Source organism: Pangasianodon hypophthalmus, chromosome 3 (genome assembly GCF_027358585.1).
Source record: "Pangasianodon hypophthalmus isolate fPanHyp1 chromosome 3, fPanHyp1.pri, whole genome shotgun sequence".
Lineage (NCBI taxonomy): Eukaryota > Metazoa > Chordata > Actinopteri > Siluriformes > Pangasiidae > Pangasianodon > Pangasianodon hypophthalmus.
The window spans coordinates 12,827,501-12,854,045 of NC_069712.1; the positions used below are offsets into that span (position 1 = coordinate 12,827,501).

The 26,545-nt window shown below is 37.9% G+C and overlaps 2 protein-coding genes across 3 annotated transcripts in view; one reads left to right on the plus strand and one right to left on the minus strand.

The window, feature by feature from the left end:
• The window catches only part of trim9 (tripartite motif containing 9), a 21,899-nt gene extending 10,652 nt beyond the window's left edge, over positions 1–11,247 (minus strand). For both annotated transcript variants that reach the window (XM_026939991.3, XM_026939982.3), the window contains exons 1-3: positions 10,332–11,247; positions 334–429; positions 11–133 (exon numbers count right to left, since the gene is read on the minus strand). In XM_026939991.3, coding sequence (XP_026795792.1) covers positions 11–133; positions 334–429; positions 10,332–11,171 — 1,059 coding nt within the window. In that variant the 5' untranslated portion in view covers positions 11,172–11,247. The remainder of the gene's footprint in view (positions 1–10; positions 134–333; positions 430–10,331) is intronic.
• A 9,959-nt stretch (positions 11,248–21,206) lies between these two features.
• Positions 21,207–26,320, plus strand: tmx1 (thioredoxin-related transmembrane protein 1). Its single transcript, XM_026932148.3, has 8 exons — positions 21,207–21,446; positions 22,745–22,860; positions 22,948–22,993; positions 23,265–23,393; positions 24,032–24,077; positions 24,326–24,427; positions 25,198–25,264; positions 25,385–26,320. The coding sequence occupies exons 1-8, from the start codon at positions 21,253–21,255 to the stop codon at positions 25,567–25,569; spliced, it is 885 nt and encodes a 294-aa protein (XP_026787949.1). The 5' UTR covers positions 21,207–21,252; the 3' UTR covers positions 25,570–26,320.
• The last annotated feature ends 225 nt before the right edge of the window (positions 26,321–26,545 follow it).

Below are 26,545 nucleotides of genomic sequence, written 5' to 3' on the forward strand. Positions count from 1 at the left end.
GTGTGTTTACCATGAGTTTGTGCTCGTGCTCTTTGGTCACTCTGGCCAGTAACTGAGCTTTCCGGCGGTTCAGAGCATCAATCAGCGCGTCACATTGAGCCACCAAGCACGCTTCAAATTCAACTCCATTCTCCTGTGGATCACACACACACACACACACACACACACAGAACAGTGTGACACCAGAACTACAGTCTAAAGAAAGGAATACAGGTCAAGGACAGGTATGAAAACACTTTTCCTCTCTCCTAACTACTTCCCTAACTACATATTTCATTTCATTTCCCTCACCACTCTTTTCCTCTCTCACATCGAGCTGTTTGTGATGATTACCTGTATGTGCTGCACCATGTTTCTGAGCTGAACAAGAAACTCTTTGGCCTCAGTGGCTCGATCAGACAGGATGTTCAGTGCCTGAGAGAGCTGCCCCTAGAGAGAAACAGATAAATAGAATTATGTTGGATAAATCTGTTCAAGGCACAAATACCAGAATCTATGACTGCACAGTTAATCATGCTTTAATAAATGACTTCTTCATATATCAAACATATTTCATTAAACATAACCTGCAATACTGCTGAGTGTAGCTAGAGAATTTTTTAATTGAATCTTGTAGAGTAAATCACAAGTGCTTAATTTCATATCTTTCAACTCCCTGGTTGCACACAGTGCTAGTTACAAGATTTACAACTCAATTAATTTGACTAGAGAACAGAATGCAGAATACTGAATAATGTATAAATTATGCAGTCTGTTAAAAAACCCTATTTTCCGCTGATTTTAAAATTATACAATGATATTGTAATAAAACTATTTTGTTCCTGGAGGAATAATTGTAATAATAATCATGATTTCAATATTAAAAACACAGGACACTAAGGAATGTCAGGAAATGGCATCACTCTTGTGACCTGCGACACAGCTACTGTAATAGACAAAGAGAGATGAAATGAAGTATAAATATAAAGGGAAAGATTTTGCGTGTACGTGTGTGCGTGTTTGTGTAAGTCCTCTCATGGGTTAGTGAACAGGAAACAGAGCACATGAGACTTGAGTGACCCTGTGTTTCCTGAGTGTGGGAAGCTACAGGAGTGATGTGAAATACAAACATCCCATCAGTGCTATGTCACCCAATGAGAGTGATTCCCCATTCAATCTCTCTCTCACACACAGACACACATCTGCACACATAAAAGCCACACATATCCAGTGACCACATGCTCCAGACTCTAGAAACCTTGGGAAGAATTTCCTACTGCACAACATTCCCATAATCTCATTAGCCTGGTAAAACATTTCAATTGATTTTAATTAAACAGAAAAACATAAATCAACTTCAGGATATCAGGATATCATTGATGATAATTACCAGGAAAGTAGGGCACAGTAGGCAAGGCTGACAATACACATACAAATTGTGGCACAAATGGCTAGAAAACTTTTATCTCCAAGAACGAGCATTGCACAGTCTATATAAGTCTACAATGAAATTTAGAAATATAATTCCAAATGAATATATTTAAATATAAGCTAATTTGGTTGTCAACAATGCAAAATAAAAAAAAATACATGAAAATAAAATATTCTAAAGTACATATGAAATTACATGATTACATGCTCATATAAACTTTTTTATTTCTCAAACATTTATTTTTAACTTGTCCAGTTTAGCCTATTCCTGTTAGGGTCAGAAAATGAGAGTGTTAAGAACCATGCTCTAAACAGTGGCAGTTTTATGGTGCTTGGATTTAAACTCATAACCTTCTGATCAGTAGAGCAGAACATTATCCACTGAGCCTCAACTGTATTCCTGCCATACACAGCACAATACGCAGCCTAACAGTAGGGCTGGGCAATATGACATTATAACATAAATATCATGATAAATACATGTTTCTGAGATATTTGGTAATTTTTAAATAATTTTTAAATAACAGCTGACTGAAGGCAGCTGATTTAAATATTTAAAACTGTTTTTGTAGACATTAATAAAAGAATCAACTTTTCCACTTATTTTAAATGCAATAGTACTATTTTGCTGACAGTTTTTAGGAGACCTATATATTTTGATGCATATTATATATTGAAGAAATCACTTTATATATCATGATGATATTTTTGTCATATGGCCCACCCTTACACCACACATTTCCCTTGGTTCTCTGTACATCCATTCCCACATCCCTATTCCCCAAATACTAAAGCACTACACATTAATGTAACTTTAATGTCACTTTCCAGAGTGATTAATCAAAAGAAATGGATTTGTATTCAAATATGAAAATAGAATGGGACAAAGTATAGCAGATCGGTGCTTAGTACGGAAGTTGATATATAATTATGTATAACAGGGCAAACTGAGTGAGTTCACTGAGAGAAAAGAAAGAACAGACAGAGAAAGTAAGAAAAAGACAGGAGAACAACATAACATGGGCCATGATCTTAATTTGGAGTTCTTTTATAGCTAACCACTGTATTCTTACCAAAACAGATCTTAAATGGCTGTTTTTTCTTTCAGAGAGCCAGGCCAAACACTGAAACCTCTCACACTGAGACCAGCCTGCCAACAGTGCAGCTTTCTGACCTACTCGCTTTACTCTTACGTGAAATGGATGGAAAAACCATTACTACAGCTTCCCCTAGGTACAGAAATATTTTATTTCCATGTAATCAAATCAGATCAAATCAATATCAAATTACATGCTTCCCACCATGACCTTATGACCTCTTACCTTATAGAACCATGGCAAAGAGATGAGACTGTGTGTGTGTGTGTGTGTATACGTGGGTGGGTGTGTTGCTGCATCAGCACTCTGTGAGCAGTAAGAGGAGATGATTGTAGCCCTCAGGTACTGTTAGTTGTTGCTGATGGCAATAAAACTGTCACTACTGTGAGAGTCATTCTGTCATCATCTCTCATTGTTTCATTATGTGGGTGAGAGAGGGTGTGCAATTTGTGAAAGTGAGTGAAGGGGTGAACATGCTGTGCATAAATACCTCCCTGCAGGGCAATTAGGCTCATTTAAACTCGTTCCTTTTATTTTGCTGCCGAGAGTAACATAGAGAGTGGGAAGATGACAGAAACTGTCAGAGCTGATAAATTTGTGCATTTTGCCTCAGTCTCTAAACACTCAACCAATCATACGGCACCTCTACCTTGCTCTAACCAATCACTTCTCCTAACAATATGATGAGCAATCCTGTGGTGAAGTGAGATTTTTTTTCTCCAAATTTGGTATTCTGCCTACTAGCTAGCTTTCCTATATCATACAACAGCTCATTTCAAACATTCAAGGATTATACTTAATAGTCATTATTGAAGGGACCAACTGCTAGACACAAAATCTTTGCTCTGTTATTATTCAGTTTACCTATAAATGAAGGTAAACTTAGAGTAGTTAATTTTATTTCATGGCTAGTAACAAACTGTAGCTAAAACAAATAAAACAGCCAAAGGTAATGCTGTGGCAAAGCTCTATAGTATAGGCTTATTAGTGCTATTTCAGGAAAAACATACTAAGTGGTATGAAACACATAAGTTAAATTTTTGTAGTGTGGAAAGATTTTTACTGGTAAGAATGAATAACAGGACAGAACTCACTATACATTAATTACCCACATCCAATACATCACCCATTTTTGCTTAATTTTGTACATGTTTCTGCACACGTGAATATTCATTCCCATTAACCTTTACACATTCCAAATGTTATTAAAAGCTTTAACTGTGGATAAATATTGGACCACTTTTGGCTCACAATATACCTGCCAGTGCCATAACTGGACCTTATGTTTCTAAACTAGATTTCTCTGTTATCGAAGTGCAACATTCTCTGTCACACGACAGACTGATTTTAAACTTTCAAGGACTCTTTCAATAAAAACAAATCGGGATCCTAACAATACTAAGCCAATAAATATGAATACCATGATAAAGTTTTGACCCCCCCACTCAGACTTCTCACTTCAGTGTGAAAGACTTTGGTGGTTTGGCAGTAGAACAGCAGCATATTGCAGGCCTGAGGCCAGAGGAAAGCTTCAATCTGTTTAGAATTAGACAGCCAAATGCGCATTTTTTCAAAACCAGTCCTGGATGATACCATTTAAACATGAAGTGGTATAGGTCATCCATCAGTCAGGGGTTATCTTCTGAAGAACCTTTCTAAAATGATGTTCAGAAATTGGTTGAATAGTTGTAATAAATAATAAAGATTTCAGTATTGAGAATAATAATAATAATAATAATAATAATAATAATAATAATTATTATTATTATTATTATTATTATTATTATTATTATTATTATTATTATCATTATTATTATGATTATTGTTATTATTATTATTATTTTAGCCATTATCTTTAAGATCGCCTGATATTATCTATAATTCTGTCTTTCCATAGTGCTTTGATATTGCATCCCAATCCCTAAACCATTGGGTTATTAATGGTTTTCTAATGTAATAGTGCAAAGCTTCCATTTTAACACCATGAGAATACCAACAGAGGAGAGAGATGAAATTGAACTGTCACTCATGAACTTTTGCCCCAAATGCTGCACAGGGTGAACACAAATAATGAACTCATGTACACACATACACACTTACACATACAACCATATGAGTAACACTGAGCAATCATGGAGTCTTTGGTGACTCTGGAACAGGAGCAGTAGCAGGAGCTGTGCATACGTGTGGGAGGTTTCTATTCTAAAATCTCAGACCAATTTACTTCCTTTCAAAATGGCTGTTAAAGGTGGGTGTGAAGCAGAGAATAATGGTACTCATAAAGCTCAATATGTGATTTATGTGTGTGTCCTATGCTCTGCACTGAGAAGGTTGTTCCTGGCACTGCAGTCATTCTGCAGATGTCCCAGTAGATCTCCGTCACAGAACACTGAAAGTGATGAGATGGAGTTAAAACAGCAAAACGACTGAAAGAGATAGAGCAGCTCCCTAGCCATTCCCTCTTGGCGTTGAGCATGCTATTTTCTTCCCTTCGTCTTCCCCCATCTCTTCTTTTTGTGTCGTTCTGTCCAGCACCTGGGGCTGCTTAAATCTGACCTGGTTATTCCAAAGCAGTCCTCAAATAACACTGGAAATGCTTTCTGACATACAAAATACAACAGGAAGGGGTGATGCAGAGAAAAGCCAGAGAAAAGAGAAGGATGAGGGAAAAATAGAGAGGGTGCTGTGTTGGTATCTGGTTTTCTGCAAACAATCCTCTCCAGAAACCACTCGTAAGAGTAACACACAGATGAGTAGGTGGTGTGTATTTTCTTGTCTGTGAAAGTGTGCATGTGTGATGGCATGGGAGGATTTTGCTATAAATTCATAGTATTCAAATCCTGGTATGATAAAATGTAAAAATACAAGCAAAAATGTATGCCAATGCTCACATTTTATAATGGCCATCTCCATCATTTAAAATATTTAAACTAAGCAAATGTGCAAAAGGTATCATGGCAGTGTGTTGCTTTGCACTGTAAGACCCTGATTTACTAAATGTTGCATGTATAAAAATCTGTGCAAACTCTATAATGTCCACAAAAAAGGAAAGATGGTTTATGAACAGGTTCTAAGGAAGATTGTGTCTTCTGTATGAGCAAAAGTACAAGTGTTTTGTGTAATTGTTTCAATGACTATACAATTAGCTAAACATACAGGAATGTGTCAACACAAACAGATTAACTGAGCATTGGCAGTGTGTTTACTAAGCCTTAAACTCACTTCAGGAATGAAGACTGAGCACGCAATTTAATACGACTGAAGGGCAGGTATTAAATTTGCATAAGCCTATTTCTGCAATTTGAAGATAAAACAAAACCATTATTTTAATCGTTTCTAAAATATACTACTTAATATTACTACAGCGAAGTTGGTTTCATATTAAATATTTGACACATATTCACACCTCTAATGCCAACAGCATTCAAAGAAAGTAAAAAGTTCTTCTTTACATCTGCCTTTATGAACAGAACACACAGTCATGTCTACACTTTTTATTTCTGCATTCATACTGATCGTATAGTGTGACCTTTATCACTGGACTTGTTAGACATAATCAGTGCTAATGCATGTCTATAATTTTCTGAACACTCCCTCATTTAAAATTTAGTTAAAGTTTAGACCAAGAGAATACATGCAAGGTGCTTTGGAGAGAAGATGGTTGTTTTCATGCAGTGAAGAAGTCAAGTACTGCCTAGAGCTCTGCAGTGTCTTAAGAACAGATGCACTTAAATCCAAGAAGATGAATAGAAAGGCACAGTCTTTGCTAAAGTAATTAACCAAACCAAATAAATTTTTAGAATTAAACTCATAAAAAATAAGGAGAGAGTAATAAATATCAGAGCTATAGGTGGTGGCAGATAAAATAGTGGAATTTTAGTGTCAGAGCCTTTCTCTTTCTTGTGTGCTTTGTGTATCAATTAGGTGACGGAAAAAGATGTCCATCATGAACTGGATCACATTTTCAACTCAATCTAACTGGAGTAAAAATAATACATACATACATACATGCATACATACACCTACCTTGAAATAAAACCAACACAGGGGATCACGATCTCTACTACAGTACAGAACCTGCTAGAATAACTGCTATATTATAACACTTGACTACAGCCTATATAATTTATACCCTTGCTGATAGTGAAAGCTCTACAGGCTTCCACTCTGTGGCTATCACTTCCTGGCATCAGCAACCACTAGAATAAATTAGACTCTGCTCAAAATTGCCTTGCTGTTTAGTGTCGTTGCTCCCTGCGGCCATTTTAAAGGTGCGATTTTTCAGAAACTGATCCTCTGGATTATTGCAATATACACACTTCTTATACAGACCATGGTTAAATTATTTTATAAAGTATAAAGTAAATACTTCTACTCATACAATAACTGTGTTTAATCCACAGCAGCCCAACTTGATATATTGACCAGTGTATTTTCATTTCAAAATACATGTCATAGATCTCTACAGTCAATCCAATGCAAAATCTTCACATCAGCTCTAGCTTACTGTGACCATGGGAATCTGATACATCCCCACGACAACAGGACCCGCAGACAAAGGATCCCATTGTAGGTACAAGCGTACACACACAGAGACACACACTCAGAAATGCACACCAAAGATACAGAGTAACAGCTGTGTAACCCGGTGTTTTCATCAGAGATTTCATCTCACTTTGAAGGCTTAGTTTTCCCAGGTCATATAGCTCTCTCTCTCTCTCTCTCTCTCACACACACACACACCATATATGTACACCCCCGTGGACAACACACACATACCACTGAAAAGAACACTATGAGGAGAACCTTTGTATTTCCTCCTCATGTATATGTTCCAGCCAAATACACACAGTTGTGGTGCACACATGCCTGCTTGGGAACGTAACCTTGCAGTGCTTCTAAATCCGTTCTCTTTACCTCCTACACAGTGTCATACTTTTGGCTAGAGGCATAGAATATTCCCCCTCCACACACACAGACGTAACCCATATACAATCAGTCTTTTCAATGGAAGTTTTTTCTGCTGCTCCATTTCTCTCAATTGAGATGCCCAATAAAATAGCTTTCAGACATAGTTTCTCTGTTGAAATCTGCAGATTAAGCTTTTTCAAGAGAATGACTAAAGAGTGAGTAAAGAGAAGAATATTTTTGTCCATGTAACGGTGATTCTTCTTGTCAAACCCTTCAATTTAACACCTCATTGCCAAGCTTAGTTCCTCATTGCTACTACAACCTAAGGCTCATCTGAAACTTTTATTTATTTACTATTATTCAGTAACTTCTGAATATAGGAAAGATGTTTAGTTAAGAGTGAAGTACCTAAGTCTGGACACAACAGAAGCTCCTTGGAGATTAAAGGATTCAAACACTGCTGATTATCCAAAATGTGCATGTCTGGTCTTCAGGAACCAAAATGAGCACAAGACCCTTCATACCACTGGCTCCCTGTAGGTGCATGCATTATGTTCAGTAGATGCTTGGCTATAGAGTAACCATGGGAACTTCATCCATCTGTATGGAGTCACTCATCAGTGCTTACGGTCCATTCCAGTCTCCAAGGTTTGTGTGTGAACAGCAGCTGGTGACACCACCACCATGCAGTACTAAAAGAAACAGCCATAAAGTCATAAAGCCAAAATATGTTATAGTTTTGTTATGGTGGAATTTACAGCCCAACTTGGTACTGCTGATGACATTCAAAAAATTCCTCTTTTCCAAGATCAACCCAAGCAAATGGGTGATGTGCTCCAATGTGAAGTGGAGTTGGCGTTGATTATCTTCAGTTGATACGTCACAGCCTCTTTTTTTTTCTTGTTTGAAGTTAATAAGTTAATAAAAAAAGCAGCTTCTCATATTATGAGAAATCACAAAGCCCTCCATCCTAAAGACTTTGATGGGTAACTTACATGATGGCAAGTTACAGCTTTCTCCCTGACTATTAAAGAGCAGGCATTGGAGAGTCCTTCCAAAAATACTAAATAAAAATCTCTTCCCAGAAAACTTCACTATATCAACAATTACGCATGTTTTAAATCTGTTTATGTGGAGCGTCCCTGTGGAGGTTGTTATTATAGAAATGATAACATATTATTAAAATAAACACTGCAGCCAGAACTTCTGTAAAACCTAGTGTGATAGAAACACCAACACTTTCTGACCAATGAGAATCGAGCATTCATCAGTGCTGTGATATTATTCAAAACCAGCTTCCATTCTATCCACCAGTGTATATATTAACACAGACATGAAGTATTGTACCATACAATTACCTTTTAATAAAAAAACATACTCATGCTCATACTACCATTATTGTTAGTAGTGGTATTATTAGGTAACATGAAACTCTCATTTGTAGTTCAACCAATCGCTTTGTGACTGATGTTTGCAGTCCTCCTATGTGCTAGTGCTCCATTCAAGATCTATCATGCTCTTGTTACACGTCAGCAGGTGGATATTTATTTCTGCATCATTTGTACTGGTGTCAAGTAAGTGAAAAACTAAATGCTTGTTTTTTCTCTCACTTGTAATTCACTTTGGATCAAAGTGTCTAACAAATGGATAAATGTATATGTAAATTAGTGAGAGTTAGAGATGTGAGGTGTTCCCCTCTCCTCTCATGTCTCTCTCTCTCTCTCTCTCTCTCTCTCTTGTTCACACACAGTAAAAGAGCATTCATTTACTGCTGCCTGCCAAATACACACATGCCTTTAACATCACTATGGAGACAAATCCCTTTAACATTTCCATGGAGATGCGCAGTTCCCTTAAAGAACAGGTAGAACACCCTAATAATGATTTACTTCCTCCACACCAGCTAAACGACTCACAATTTACTAGTGAAACAGGACACCCATCTGACATTGACCCTACTGAGCCTACTGACCCTACAGCCAAACACTTTGCTTTCAACCTGAACATAGCCTAGTCTGTGATTTGAGTGCACTAAATCAGTCACAAGATATTTATAGAGGATAAGTGATGCATCCTTCTCCACAGTGTTCTGTTCAGCCTGAATCACAACCTGTTCCTTTATGCTTGTGCTTTGAATTTTAACCAGAACAGAGCCGCCACCTCTGTTCTTCGCTGCCATGTTTCTGTCACGATTTATTAACCGGAATGCAGAGTCGCCATGACTTGTTACTCACTGATGACACTCTTAAAGACAAGTTCTCACAGCGGTCTTCATAAGAATTTTCATTTGAGTGTTTGAGGAATTCCGCATATTAGATGACGTAAAGGCTGTAAGGGTTAATACTGCTTTACAGTCAGATAAACCACGGCACAGAGATGATAAGGATGTATTTTTGCCCTTTCATGCTCATAAAGCAGAACTTCAGTGTAATGCTGAAGAATCCTAGAGATCTGAAACATTACAACACCAAACATTAATACACTCTAGTAATGCTCGCCTTTTTTTCTTTTTTTCATTTTTAATGTAACAGTGATATCAGAGCTTTGCGTGCTGGCCAATACCAGATACGGCTATGATTCTGGCATCTTCTTAGCAACAAAGCCAACACTCTGGAGGTTCTGTTGCCAAGTTATGCGGACCATCATAGGTATGATGGCATTAGGCTTTAAAACAGTTTGTGTCCTGTGTTTATGTATGGGAGGTGTCCTGTCATAAAATATAACACCCTCATGGACTGAAAATATAGAAAACTGGATCTGATACTGATTCAGTTTATTTAAGGCAGTATCAGCCAAAATATTAATGCATATGTTTCGGTATGAATTCAGTATAGTAGGGTTCAGCTGTGGTAGGTGTTAATTCAACACAGTAGTTAAATGCCATTTTAAGTAAATGCCATCCCTGTCCCTCACCTTGTGCAGCTTCCACATGGCCCCGAGTGCCTTGACTTCATGCGTGGAATGTTTGCCTTCCTCGAGGCACTGGTAGCACACAGGTGTCTTGCACTGCACACAGTACATACTGAGGTTCTCCAGTTCATGCTCGGTGCAGGTGGAGGTTTTGCGCGGGCTGGCGCGCCGGCTGATGCGTCCCTGCGCCGGAGGTACGAGGCGGTGTTTGGCGAGCGGACCTCGCGGCGGGTGGCAGCGCAGGCGGCACGGGTCGCAATAAAACACGTCGCACTGCTCGCACATAGCTGTGGCTTCCCGTGGGCTTTTCTCGCACAGCTGGCAGCGCAGAGCTGCCGCCTTGCTCTGTTGGTAGCGGTCCACTACGGCTTCGAGCACCCGGTTTTTGGGGAAACCGCGCAGGCCACGCTCGTCCAGGGTCAGGCTGCGGTGGCATTGCGGGCACGTCAGACAGGCGTTGCGTGGAATCGGCGGTGTGCCCATGGGCTGCGGGAGCAGCTGGTGCTGAGGTTGCTGCGGGGGAACAGCAGCGGGCGGGAACACACGCACTCCATTAGGTGACTTCTGGCAAGGGGTGGTGGGTGCGCTCGCGAAGCCGCCGTAAGACCCGTAGCCGCTGTCCGACTCACTGTACAGGCTCATCTTATCCAGGTCCAGGTAGTCATAATCGGACGGCGCTGAGCCGGAAGCGCGGCCGCCCTGCGGAGACTCAGCGTCCGGCGTCTGCACCAAGATGTTCCGAGCGCAGGCCAGGCAAATGTTGTGCGAGCACGGCAAGATGATCGGCTCGCGGAAAAAAGAGCCACACACAGGGCACTTCAGCTCCTCTTCCATTTCTTCCATCTTCAGATTTAGCTTTGTTAGCAGCGGAAGAGAAAAAAAAATCTCCGTTCACCCACAAGCACCACTGATTGCCTTATCCTCTTCAGAATGCACGAGCAGAGCCCGAGCAGCGGCTATTTATACAGGGGGCGGAGTCAGAGAGAGGCAGCATCCTCAGCCCATTCGACAATACACCTGCCATTTAAAGATTTATAGCTCCAGAAGCCTGCGTACGGAATACTGTGTCGAAAACTGCACACTACCTACACTCTGGAGGGGAAAAAAGGTTCCATCTAGCAATCTGGGGTCTCTCTTGGGAACCTTTAAAAGTTAAATTCTTTAGAAAGTTACACTCTTAGAAATGACAGTTAATTAAATGGGTCCTTCATTTGTCTTCCAGAGGAAACCCAGGTTCCATGTAGAACCCAGCAACGGAGGGTTTCCCTTTCAGAAAGGGTTCCATGTAGAATCCCTTTAGAAAGTTAGAGTCATTAACCATAAGTACCCTTGACAAGCCCCTTTATCTAAAAGTGTATGGTATCTATGGTAACCAGTATCAGCTTACTATTTCAGTCTTCATCTTAAAAAAAAGGTTCTTTGGTTTCTCCCTCTGGGTTAACCCTTAAAGGCACAGTGTGTAACTCAGTGTACAAAATAGTGTTTCTGTGTGAGAGGGGGTTCCGTGTAGAAACCCTTCAGGAAGTGTAACTACCCAAAAAAACCCTTGAAGAGTCGTTTCCCAAAACATAAAGTGTGCAGTTAGGGACAAACCTTCCTATTCATATCACACATCCATCAACAACGAGTAACAATGTTAAAGATGTTAGCTGAATTTGTGACAAATTGTTCGCACACTAACTGATAACTGAACGCTTGGAGAAGTCTTTGCAGCACAATGAAGTGAGATACCTTTAAGGACATTGTGCTGACAGTATTCAATGTATGCTGTTGATGACTCCATGCTCTTCTGAAGGGCATACAACTTAATCAGTTACAGTCTGTAGGTTTGTTCATGACATTTCTCATTAAACAATTTGCATGAACAGATGGTAGGGTTAGGTACATGAATTCAATTATAATATTAAAACTGTATTTGCATCTACTATGACACTGCTGCAGGCATTTACCCACAGACCTTGTCAGTTTCTGATAATATGACTGACAGAACTTGCAACTCTCAAAACTGTTATAGGCTACCTAAACAGAGTCCAGTAATACTTTCTATAAAGGCCATATCTATATTAAACTATGAAAACATTCATATGTTATAATGCATTCATACAAATCCATCCATCTTGCATACCACTTATCCTACACAGGGTCACAAGGTAGCCTGGAGCCTATCCCAAGGAACTTGGGGCACAAGGCAGGGGACACCATGGACAGGGTGCCAATCCATTGCAGGGCACAATCACACACGCATTCACACACTACGGACAATTTGAAAACACCACCTAGCCTACAACCCATGTCTTTGGACTGGGGAAACCCCCTGAAGCATAGGGAGAACATGCAAACTGCACACACACACAGGGTGGAAGCAGGATACGAACCCCTGACCCAGGAGGGGTGAGGCAAATGTGCTAACCACTAAGTCACCGTGCCACCCTCATACAAATCTAAAATACTGAAAATAACCTTTCAAGGTACAAATTCCCGGCACTGGGACAATCCATTTAAGAGTCTTTTGTACCTATTACATAAAGTGACATGGGAACTTATTTAAGGTACACTATTGGATCTTTGAGAACAAATTTACACTGTTATGCCCTTGGAGCAAAAATATGCCTGTACATTACCTTTAGTTCCGAATTAGTGAATAGCAAGTATTTACAGTATCAAGTACCACATTTACCATATCCATATTTTACTGAGGTTCTCCCATCTCCTTCTTCTGTAGAGAACTCTTAGGAAGCAACACATTTGCATGATTCATAGTTACTGTTCTCCCTAGTCTAGTCTCAATTTACAGGTGGCAGCTTTTCCATTTTGCATAATTGTAAAGGGTTTTCCAAACACAAGGCTGTCTTCTAGCCAGCAAGTAATTGCTGGTTCAGTGTTGCAACCCCTCAGTACCAGAACTGTAGTTCCCTGGTGTAGAGGCATTAAGCAAGTTAAATAAATGGAGTGTGATGGAATGTGAAGTTTGTCTTTATAGAATTGTTTTTCTCCCTGTATGAGTTTCACTCAGTAATAAATGCATAGTATTTATTTAAATACATACATAGCATTCATATGGCATGATATACATGACATAATTATTTATGAACATGCACTACATTTTATAGCAAACAAAACATAATTCACTATAAGTAGTGTTTGTAACACCATATATTACCAATACCAAACATAGCCACCTTGCATAGTGCATTATGTTTCACAAATGCAACTGAAAACGTATTATAATTAGGTTATAATATCATATGTCTGTCACTGTCTACATTCATAAATGAAATGTGTGTACTTTTGGTTACTTGTTTAAAAATCAGTGCAAGTCTCAGTGGGTCTGTATGTATTATAATGTACTACTTTCTTTGTTACTGGCAATTTAATGTGTTATGAACACTATTCATAATGCATTCTGTTAGCAATTCTTAATGCATTATAACCATTGCTATAAAGTGTCATTTTCATTAGTAATTATAACAACGTATACAATGACTCATAAATACATTTTAACATGTTAAGAATTTATCCGCAGCTCATTATACATAGTAAGCCTTTAGAACAGTAAATATTTTTGTCCATATAAAAATAGAGGTTAGTAACGATTGAATAGCTGATATGCACATAACTTAAGTGTCAGGCTAAGTTTGGGCCTAGTTTACAATAACTGCCTAAGGTTCTTGTTGAAATTCGAATTCAGATTAAATCAAATAAAATCCAGCTACACTGCTATCACTTGTTTGGATCCTTAGATGTCCATGTTGCATTGTTCTGAGATTGTTTTTTGAATCTGAAATGTCAACAAGCCTGAGTTTTTACATGCTTTGTACTTACAGGCACTGCTTTATATTGTTCCATTGTTTCTGCATTCAGCTGTGTTTCCACAGTAACCTGGCTGAAAGCAGAGAACAAGAGCTGCAAAGAGGCGAATAACAGCACTCACTCATACAGCGCAGCAAACTGACATTTTAATGGTCCACCCACCAGAGGGAAGGCAATGTGTTCAGGAGGCCATGACACACACAACCTGATACACACTCATCAATACTACAATACAGTGAGGCAGTGGTTTTGAACTGTATGATGTTCTATGTGTACTGTGTGTTGTAGGGACAGTCCAACTGCCTGCACTCAGACTGAGAGTGAAATGATGCAGGAATGCAGGAATTAAGGACTTGCAGTGATTTGGAGAGGGGGAAAGAATGTCCTGACTAGCTTATTCCATGGTGAAAAGCAAGGCAATCACTAAAAAGGTACAAGAGTGAGTGAATGATGTGTGTGTGTGATGTGTGTGTGGGTATGTGTGTGTGTGCATGCAAAGGATTAAAAAAATGCAGTGTTTGTTGGGAGAATGGTTTTAAATTATTTAGAAAATGTTTTGGGAATCGTGTGAGTGTTTTCAGTGAGGTGTGTGTGTGTGTGTGTATGTGTTTTATATAGTGTATATATAAGGCATGGTGAGAATGTGTTTCTCTCTAATGTCTCTGAGTCTGTAGAGGGATTCCTGGATAATTAACTGCTTAATGATTTTTATTCTGATGGTGGAAAAGTGGGTCGGTGAGCTACTGCTCTAGCATGTGACCTGAAGTTCAGGAAGCTCCTCCTACCTAAACTTTTAACACCACTCACACCTGCTGCATTTCAGTTAATATATGTTTATGTGATTCTTTCCATGGAGCAGAAATTTTGATTTGTACCCAGTAGGTTGATACAACCTGTGCAATCCAAAAGTACCTGTACCAGCGAAAGCATTATGAACAACTCTTTTATCTCACGCTCTATGCGAAAAAATAATAAAAAGTTCCTTTCAAGGTACAAATGCTTGGCACTGGGAGGGTCTTTTGCACCTTTAGTTACATGGGAAAGTGAGCTCAGTTAAGCTAGTCATGGACCACTGTTATATCTCTGAGGATAAATTTATATTGTTTGCTCCTTGGAGTACAAAAATGTGCCTGCACAGTACCTTTTATTCTGAATTAGTGAATAGAACATATACACCATACACAGCACCAAACTTACAATATGCATATTTTACTGAAATTCTTCCATCACCTTCTTCCATGAAAGACCTCTTAGGAGACACCACATTTGCATGATGCACAGTAAGTGTTCTCCCTGGTCTTGTCTCAATTTACAGTTGGCAGCTTTTCCATTTTACATAATTGTGGAGGGATTTCCAAACACAAGGCTTGTCTTCTAGCCAGGAAATAATTACCGGTTCAATGTTGCAACCTTGAGAACCAGAATTATACATCCCTGGTGTAGAGGAATCAAGCAAATGATAATATATGAAGTATGCTAGAGTGTGCGGTTAGAAATGTTTCACTGTTTCGTTGAGCAAATACGTAGCATGCAGCAGCATACAATTAGACACTCTAGCACCTTTTTTTTTTAAATTGTAGCTGTACAGATACACGTGTGCTTACTGGAGAAGAGCAGTTTAATTTGAATGAGAAGACAGCAGGTTCATTTATCATCCCTGCACACCCTCTTTCTTCCTACCTCTCTATCTGGCCTTCTCCACATGTACACACACTCACACATCATGTCTCGTTGACTGAACACATGACTGCTTTACAGCATCAAAAAAAATCCTGTTTGTCTTTGTGTCAGTCATTTTAGCAGATTACCAACCCAAAACAAAGCATGTTTACTGCATGTAAATCTATATGATTTCAGTGAATGGCAGTGTAAGCTTATGATCCTTGGCATTAAACATGAAGCTGTGCTCTTATTATTGTGAGCTACATACATACACAAAGTAGCTGGACTACTAGTTACTTCATTATTATTCCTATTACAGAATGTATATATGAATATGTCAGCTATGGATATAGTAAGCTATAGTAAACATTTAATAGCTTTATTGATCTAGTAACTAATAAACTGGTGCATAGTGCCTGATATAGTGTGCATCATTCAGACTGTAGCTCTTACTAAGTGAAATCCTGAGTGAAAACTTCAACCTAATTTTAGACTAATAAATAACGCCATCCTCTACTGAGGAATTAAGAGAAAGAAAGAGATTAGCATTGTTTTTGTTCAAACCATGCCATCCTAAATGATGAAAAAATAACTTCAGCTGTTTAACTTATGAAGATAATATTTAGAATGAATTCACTAAGAGATGCGTGTAGATAAATGAGAATGATGGTGAGAGTAAATTGGGGCAAGCAGCCTGACTTTGAAAGATTCTGTGTTTGTGTGTGTGTGTGTGTGTGTGTGTGTGTGTGTGTGTGTGTGTGTGCATACATGCATGCATAGGTTTGTGAATAGTGGTGATTCAGTGGTTAAGGTGTTGGGTTCCTAATCAGAAGGTCATGAATTCAAATACCAGCACTTGACCACTGCTGGAACCTTGAGCAAGGCCCTTAATCCCAAAACTGCTCATTTGAATCCTGTCTCAATTGTATGCCACTTTGGATATAAACGTAAACGTAAATATGCATAATATGGGACAGGAAAGCACAAATGTCAATCTTTAATGACATGGTTAATGAGTGGGGTTTCTTTCAGTCTTCCATTAACATTAAAAACCAAGTTATGAATTAACTGAGAAAGTCAATGTCTGCAATCTTCCATCTCTTGGTGAGCTACACTATTCCAGAGAATTGGGTTGCCAGGTCAGAAACTCCCTTATGGAAAATGATTCAAAGCACAAAAACCTATAACTAACAGTCACCTGAATTGTTTTTGTCTTAATTCTTAAAATCTCTACTGAACTAACATCTTTAGGTGAAATTACTCCTAGTCTCACAGAAAACCAATGAATTGTTATTACTGCCTTACAAAGCATGCACTACAGAACTGCATTATGCAAAGTGCACTTTACATTTCTCACTACTCCCATGATTTTAGAATTGTTTTACACATAATTGTATATAGTGATGTATTGTGTTACTTTCTCATTTCTGTGATTTGTATATTTGCAGCAGTATATTATATATACTCAGTAATGGCTGATAGATTAGAGGGCTAAAATATGATTAGACAATGTGTGCTTAGTCTATCTACTTCTGGTTTCTCTTCTAGATGCATTTTAGCAGAAAAAAATTAGAGTAAATAAATCACCTTGTTTGCATTCATTACACCCATACTGACTGTATTTCATGTGCTGCTTCTCAGTCTCTGCTGATTGTGTGTTATGGATGCAACACGGGGAAAAAATATTAGCCCATATGGAAACCAAATCTAGAGTGCATTATAGGCTGAATGAATGTACAGTCTGGGCTACAGAGGAATCAGCCCCAGCCTTTCTTTGTCATATATTTGGGTATATGAATCCAAAATAATCTGCTTTAAGATGATAATAACCCAGTGTAATGATACAGTGTATTTGTGGAACTGACATTTCTCAGGTTTGGCATATAACTGATTTTGAAAGAGTTGTTTCAGGACTAGGTGGACTTCTGTACTGATCAAAAACCTGGAACACACATTTTAAGCAACAGGGAAGCACTCTGTTAGAAAAGATTTCTGTATGTTAGGTTTAACAATAATTCACATCTACTTTGTTAACAACAATGGTTTAAATAGCACAGATAATTAGAGTTAGAACTGGTACAGGTATATGTTACAGCAACTCTTTATTCAGGGGCTAGTGACCTCTGTATTGGTGGGGAGAGTGTTCCTTGGGTGTGGATGTTACACTATGTTTCTGTATTCTGTTAAACAGTTTCCAAATAGTAAAGTGTGCCTGACAAGTGAAGTTACTTGGAATATTGAAGCTCCTGGTGTAATGTCCTCCTCAGAGTCAGCAAGTGAGAGAGAGAGAGAGAGAGAGAGAGAGAGATGAAGCACACATTTATATATGTCACATGAAGTGGGTCTTACACAGTCATGAAAACACTCTGTCCTTCTAAGACTGTCCTGATGGATAAAGGTCACAAATGCAGTTTCTCTGATACTGTTTTTTTTTTTTTAAACATGCAGAATCTAGTGTTTCATAATCCTCTCCTAAGGACATCATTTACTGAATCTGAATTCAATGAATTCCTGTTTGTGAATGTTGCTAAATACTTCCAGACATCTGAATATTCAGCCAAAACATTTATATAGGCAGTTACGTAAAACAATAATCACATATCATGATATAATATCATGAATCAACAGAAGCAGCTTATTCACAAAGCCTCTGAGGAGTATGTGTGGGTGACAAAGCGCTGACATGCAGTTACTTTAGTATGATGGTTTATTTCTGTTTGCTTTTAGAGAATGCCTGATACTGAGAGAAGACAGCCCCTTGTATAACCATTTGTCTGTGTGTGTCTTACAGGGAGAGAGAGAGGGAGAAAGTGATTAGAGGGAGTGAGTGGTTTCTCTGCCCACTTCTTCCTATTCATGCTGTCTCCATAGTTCCGGCGTTTTCTCTCCTCCTACCCATATCCTGTGAAACAAGCGTGTGTCCTACGTCAGTAAGCTTTTTCTCTGTATTTCAGTGCTCTCCAAATATGGCCATGTTTGAAGAGATACAGATATTTAGCAGTACATGTATCATCATTTATTCATTGTGCTCACCTTAATCTTTACTATCCAATAATCGGAGTTTAAGGAGATGAAGCCCAAAACCATGATTTCTAAATGAAAACCGATGATTCGTGCTTGAACTCATTAATCCTGGTTATATTCTTAAAATCTTGGTCAGTTTATTATTATCTCCTTCTTGTATTGATTACACTGTTACTGTGTAATTGTGTGCTTCCTTTGCTTGATTATATCATGATTAATTCTTTTTCTAAAAGCATTTTTTTATGTCATTTGAAGCATGTGTTGCTTCAAAATAGATTGTTCACAGTCTCACACAGATTAGTATTAAAGCAGAGCAGAGCAGTCAGAGACACGAGAAAGCAAAACATTTTAACAATTTCATTAATAAACACCCCACACACATAGAGCTTCAAATGATCTCATCACTCACACTTGCTAAGGTTAGTGCAGACGCTGACGGTGCTTGACATCAATAGTGTTTAATCATTAAATGTGTGTGTGTCTGTGTGCGTCTCTGTGTGCGTCTGTGTGTGTGCAAATCTTGAATATACCAAATCTCACCAACTTACTGATTCTGATTTTTTTTTTTTTTGCCACATCATAAACACACACACACTTTTACATATCCATACAAGTGACCTTTGCCTCCCTAAGCAGCAGAACTGCTTCAAGTGAAAAAAAAATGTCCCAAAAGTCTCTATACATAGAAAAATATTAATAATTTTTAGCAAACTGTAACTTTGTTCACAAAACATCTTCTATATGATTCCATGTTCTTCTTTTTTCTAAGGCATTCTTAAAGGCTATCTAAATAAATAAATAAATATATATATATATATATATATATATATATATATATATATATATATATATAAACTAAGTATGAAATTTTTTGGAAGACATTTTGCTAAAAAGTGTTAATTTCTCCTATGTATGGAGCCTTCTACTGCATGCTGCTTTTGACACCAAGGATGTTGATGATGATGATGATGATGATGATTGGGGGGGGCTTTCAACTGGTCCATAACACTTATGCTGCCCTCTACTGGTGCAAGGCAACTAACTAAGTGAAGAGAGCATAACTGTAGAGAACACACTGTGGTTGTAGAACAGTGGTGTAATGTTCCTTTACTCTTCCCTGAGTCCCTCAGCCTAAACCAAGAGTGTCCATGAAAGAGTATATAACTATATTAAGAGTGTATCCTTAATATATATTGAATTCTGAACTCAGGTGCTGAAGTGTACATGACCATTATGACCTCATCCTGAACTCAGACACTAAACTCCACACTCCCATTCTGACCCATGTTTAAAAAAACTGTACTGTACCATATTACTGCTGTTTGCACTCTTAAATACCATCTGTCTCTTGTCATTTGCACTATATACTATTGCATCTTCTATAATTGGACACCTTGTCATTTGCACTGAGCTGGTCTCTGCTTTCTCTACCTCATACCTTGCAATATCTATATATCTATATATACAGTATATATATGTATGTATATATACTGTATAGATACTGTATCTATCTATCTATCTATCTATCTATCCATCTATCTATAGATAGATAGATAGATAGATAGACATATTACTATTTGCACTTCTGTTAGATGCTAAGTGCATTTCTTCGGCTCTGTACTTGTACTCTGCACAGTGACAATGAATCTAATCTAATCTAATCTAATCTAATCTAATCTAATCTAATCTTCCATGCTGCAGAGTGAGGCAATAGGCGATATTAGGGCGATATATAACAAAAATATCATATCACGATACTTTGACTTTACTACTATAATCTAGAAATGATCTATGATATGTATCACGATGCAAAAAAAAAAAGAAAAACACACAAAAATTAACAGTGAAATGGAGGAAATAATTAATTAATTAATGCACATTGTTCTGCACACTAAAATATCTGACATTCAGTGGAAAGAATAAAAAACCTGCTATTCAATAGGCAAGAATCTGAAACTCTCTATAATGAATATTTTATTAGAAAACACAAGGCATTATTAATATTAATAATATTAATTGTTAAATTCGTCCATTCATTCGTTAATTTGATTGATGTTTCAGTTAAAAAAAGACACTTAATGCTTCATTAAAAATGAAAATACAAACTAAAAAATAAAATTTTATTTAGTTTTTCCTCATTGCAGAGAAAAGACATGGAGTGTTTTTCAATAAAATAAATGATTACTGTTACAACTGATTAGTTATAGCTGTGCTCTTTGGGTATGCAGCTATTCCTTAACATGGAGTCTCAAAAGTCTCAATTACAAATATAGTTCACTTCACATGATGTGGAAAGAAACCCATTTCCCCTCCTTTGTAGTGCACTTATACACGGACGCCATTTGAAACGCAGCCCGGGTCACGTGGTTTACAGTCTGACGGTAGTGACTGTCCAAAGCGGAAGTAAGCTAGGAGAAGTAGCGTAAACATGGCGGCTTCAGTGAGCGGCAGAAGGAGAGAAACAAGAACACTGTCGCTACTAAACTCCCTCTCTATTTTGTACCCAGTCGTAGTACTTTGCTGTTTGTCAGTGTTGCCTGTCGCGGCTAAGCGGGACAACCAGCGAGTGATAACGGACGGGAACTGGGAGGAAATCCTGACGGGAGAATGGATGATTGAATTGTGAGTTGCCGCCTATGTCCAGTTAGCTAACATTAGCATGAGCTTGCTAAGGATTATGTGTGCTTGAGAATATCTTTTGAGTTCCGTGGACAGTATGGTTAATTTTCGGGCAGGCTAACCAACAGCCACTTAACACTTATCTTTATTTAAAAAAACAACAAACTCTGAGTTATGGTTAAAGTATAGAGTACATTGCATTTTGACTAGGATGGTGGGGTCTGTGTTGAGGAAAGGAATTGAATTACAGAATGAATTATCCTCAGTCACATTTGTCAGATCATTACAGATTGTGTAGTTTGTGTAGTATTCATACGTTGTAATTGTTTTATCCACAAATTCAACATGGTGGAAAATTCAAATGTTAGTGCATACCATTACTGTGCTTTGCAAGTTAGATCTCTGGTCCAAACTGCTGAATGTGCCTCTAAAAGCCTTTGTTTGGATGTAATTTGTTGCACCATGTTCCCTAATTTAGCAGAGAGATCCACCTTCATCCTACGCTGTAGGCTTTGTAGTGGAATGGACTAATACAAAGTGACCCTATTATAAGAATGACTACTTATTGATTTATTTTCATTCAGCATCATTAATTGCTTTATCCTGGTCAGTGTAGTGATGGATCCAGAGCATGTCCCACTGGGCACGAGGCGGGGACACGCCCTGAATGACTACATTCCCTCACAGGACACCACAAACACACTCGCACCTAGGAGCAATTTAGCATAGCCAATCCACCTACTGGCATGTCTTTGGGATGTGGAAAGAAAATGTAGAAGCTGCACGAAATGCATGCAGATGTGAGAAGAACATAAGAAATTCCCCACGAACAGTAGCTCAGGATTAAACCTGGGATCCTGGAGCTGTGAGGCAGCAATGCTACCTGCTGTACCACCCATTTTGATTCAAAATATTTCTACATAGAAAATACATTGCAAAAAGATAGCATGCTATCTTGATGTATAGGTTTGCTAACAAACTGCTAGCAAGACAGTTGTGTTGCATTTTAAAAAAAAAAAAAAAAAAAAAAAAAAAAAAAAAAAAAAGCTTTCTGCAAATTCGCTGAAACTTACAAAATTATTTTAATATTTTGCAGTTTTAAAGATTTAGTACAAAATTGTAGCATCTAATCAGCAGTGTCCAGTCAGAGTTTGTAAGTGTCTTAAGAAAACTCTCATTATCTTCATTATCTAAGTAAAGTGTACTATGACATAAATTTTCATGATATTCATATTATATTGTTATATTGCCCCAATCTGTGTGTGTGTGTGTGTGTGTGTGTGTGTGTGTGTGTGTCTCAGTTATGCTCCATGGTGTCCAGCTTGCCAGCAGCTGCAGTCAGTGTGGAATGAATTTGCAGACTGGAGTGAGGACATTGGGGTCAGCATCGCTAAAGTGGATGTAACTGAGCAGCCTGGTAAATTTCTTGCCTAAACTCAGTTTTGCCTGGTGTGTGTGTGTTTAAGAAGAACTCATTTGCTTCGTATGCTTTATCTTGTTGCAGGATTGAGTGGCAGGTTTATCATCACAGCGCTTCCAACCATATACCAGTGAGTCCATGCTACTTGTGACACTTGTGAAACTGTGTGCTTATACTCTAGTGTAATGTCTTTTTATGTGTTTAAGTGAGTGTGTGTAGGGGTTAGTTTCACTTCCTGACGATGAGCCTGTTATAACCACCTATGACTCACACACAGTCTGGTTAATTAGAGGAGGGTGTGTGTGTGTGTGTCTGGCTGCACCTGCATTATGACTGAGACTAAAAGTAGGAATGTTTTATGGTAAACTGATATATTGTTTTGTATATTATGTGCACAATAGCTGTAAAGATGGAGTGTTTCGGCGGTACCAGGGTGCACGCACTAAAGAAGACTTCCTGAGCTTCATTGACGAGAAGAAATGGCAGAACATTGAGCCTGTTTCGTCTTGGTTTGGCCCTTCCTCTTTCATGTAAGCACCTTCCTGATATGTGTATCTGAGTCTGTAGGAGGAAATGTAATTTATATGTTTCCTTTTAGGGCAGCACAGCGGTGGGTAGTGCTGCTGCCTCACAGCATGTTTTACAGCTTAAATTTCAATTTAAATTACAAGGAGTACAGCTAGCTCTGAATTCTTCAATCTCATCAAGCATTGTAGGAGGTGACTCAGGGCTGTTATGTTGGCAAGAAATGACTAAAGTAGTAAATGCTGGGGTGCCAATAATTTTGACAAATTGGAAGTTTTTGTTTTAAAAAGTTGTAAGGATTTTTATTTCTTAGAATAAATTTAAAGTTAAAGTTTAGATTGTTCTCATATTATCAGTGTGAGATTAAGCTAATTAACCACAGAGACATTTTACATAACTTTCTTTACCAAGTGTGCCAATAATCCTGGAACAGACTGTATGTGTGTGTGTGTGTGTATGTATATATGTATGTATATATATATATATATATATATATATATATATATATAATGTATATGCATGTTAGAATAGCCTGTATGTTGTTAATAGAATAAATACTAGAATAAATAGCTCACATGGTCAAGTGAAGGTGAAATGTTTTTGAGTAAATAGATCATTTTGTGATTTTGTGGTCTGTCTTTAGGATGAATATGATGTCTGCTCTCTTTAAGCTATCCATGTTTATCAGGGTAAGAACAGTTTTATTCTAATAGACAGCATTTCTATGGTCATATATTGTATGGTATTTTACAGTGAAAGTAAATATGAAAGCCCCATCATATCAGATTGGGTTTTAGTGTGATCCTTTAATCAGTGTGTTAATGCTATTATTTTCTAGGCCAGTGCTTTAAGTTGGTTTTTTTGTTTTTGTTTGTTTTCCTGCACAGTTATGTTAATATTGCTTGTGAGTTGTAGTAACATTGTGCTGGTGTTACAGCAATGCCATACCTACCTAACAGAGCAAGTCGGAATTCCAGTCTGGGGTTCTTACATCATTTTTGGCTTAGTAACTCTCTTCTCTGGACTCACCCTAGGACTGGTAAGTATTTAAATGCATTTGAATATTACTGATCCTAGAATGTGATACTGCCAAAGACGACAAGTATTACCAGTAGGGATACACTATGTGATCATATCGCATAAAGCATAAATGGCGAAAATAATTGTCACTTTCATAAGCAGACAAAATCACAAAAGGGAAATACAATTTTTATCATAAATGTTTAGAAACAAAGAGTGACTGTGATAATGTAACTGGAATTTGGTAACTACTAATATAAATACTTTGTCACTTTATGAAGTCTTTCATCACATTAGGACACATTGGGATTTTTCAAACTCTAAGCTTTCAACTTTTAAAGCTGGTGCCATACACACTGGCAAGAATATAATTCTGAATATACATCATGGAAATATACTAAAACATACCAATAAACCCTAGAAAAAACTACCAAACCAAGTAACACAAATGAAAAGTAAAAAAGAAAAAGTAAATTTAAAAATCAATTTAAACCAATCCTTGAATGAAGACTTCATAAAGATAATGAATTAGATCCTTTATGGAAGATACTCTATTGTAATAATTAAATAAGTATACCATAAATTACCTGGATTTATTCAAATCATTTTTCCTACACTAGGGTCATTTAACCAAAAAGTTTAGGAATTCAAGGTTTGATGGATTTCCCCCCAATTAATATATAATATATTAATATAAAAATGTAAACAGCGAATTTGTTATGACAGCTCATGAAACATGCACGCATAGAAATGGTCTCTTCTTCTCGCCGTCTTTTTTTTTTTGTCTAGGTGCTGGTGTTTTTTGCCGATTTTGTATTTCCCTCACGCCGCTTTTCTTCTTCAGCTTACTATCAGAGTGAGTGTGTTAACGGTTGTGAGGTATCACTGGTACCTTAAATTACCAAAATACATTAATCTGTGTTTTGGTACATGATCTAAGGATTAAGGATTTGCTGTGTGTTCTGTGCTTGAGCAGAGAAGCATGCTATGGAGCAGGCACGCCTTCGGCAGCAGTTGGAGGAAGAGCAGGAAGCTGATGGGGAAGAAGAGGAGGATGAAGATGAATATGTTGGGAGTGTGGAGGAGTGGAGCAGAGAAGGTGTGAAAGAGGACACTGTGAGGAGGAGAGCAGTGGGAGGAGGTGAGGAGGAGGACACCTAGAGACCTGGAGAAGCAATGTGAATTACAACGCCAGACCAACCAAATCGCTATGGAAACACACGCCCACGCCAACATGGCAGGCATCCTGATGACATCACTGATGATGTCAGAGCTCTTACTGTGTGTTTGCCCTGTATTCCTCCCTTCAGTTCCTCAGTTCCACCTTCCTTTCCTTTTGTGTGAGAGAGAAAGAAGGGAAGGACTGGGAGAGAAAGAAGGGAGTAGAAGAGTCAGGCAGGGGCCAGGACATAGAAATGTATAAGAATTTTTGTTTATGAAATGAACTTTTTGGCTTTTTATTGCCTGCCTATCTTTCAGCTGAACTAATACTTACCCACTTGAGCAGAGATGACCATTGGAGAATAAAAAAAACTGTACATGTTTGGATTTTTTTTTTTTTTTTGCTGCATTGTTAATATTTTATTCAATAGTTTTTATGTGAGATACTTATTTGAGTTTTTCATATCTGAAATTTGTTAGTATTGCATTCACATTAGCTTTTTTTTGTTGTTCTTTAAGGATAACATTTTGCCAGATATGTTATCTATTTTTGCTTCCAGAGAAGTTTTATGTGATGACTGCCTTGAGACCAGCTGATTGAATAGAATGGAACTAAGGTAACTGTGCGATGAACAGTACCTCAGTGTAGAGGTGTGTGATGGTTGATCAGCTAAAGCATTAGTGTTCTATTCTCCAGGAAAGATCCCATGCTGTAGTATAACTGTCCAAATAAAGTTGACTGTTTCCCTGATACATGCATTCAGGATGCATTTCTTCAGTTCCAATGAATGAATGCTTTGCCTTTTACAAAGTTTATTGAGTATTAATTTATTACTTATCTTATATAAACAGATATCCTGGTGCATACCTGTGTGTCTGTGAAGCCTGGATATCTGCCAGGAGTGGTGAGAAACCTGCATATGTGCTTGCGCCTTGCATGTGTATAGGCATACACCCGATAATTATTTACTCTGAT

Coding starts and splice junctions, on each gene's coding strand:
- tmx1 (XM_026932148.3), top strand. CDS start 21,253: ATGGCGGCTTCAGTGAGCGGCAGAAGGAGAGAAACAAGAACACTGTCG. Junction 22,861..22,947: donor GGATGTAACTGAGCAGCCTG/GTAAATTTCTTG, acceptor ATCTTGTTGCAG/GATTGAGTGGCAGGTTTATC. Junction 22,994..23,264: donor GCGCTTCCAACCATATACCA/GTGAGTCCATGC, acceptor TGTGCACAATAG/CTGTAAAGATGGAGTGTTTC.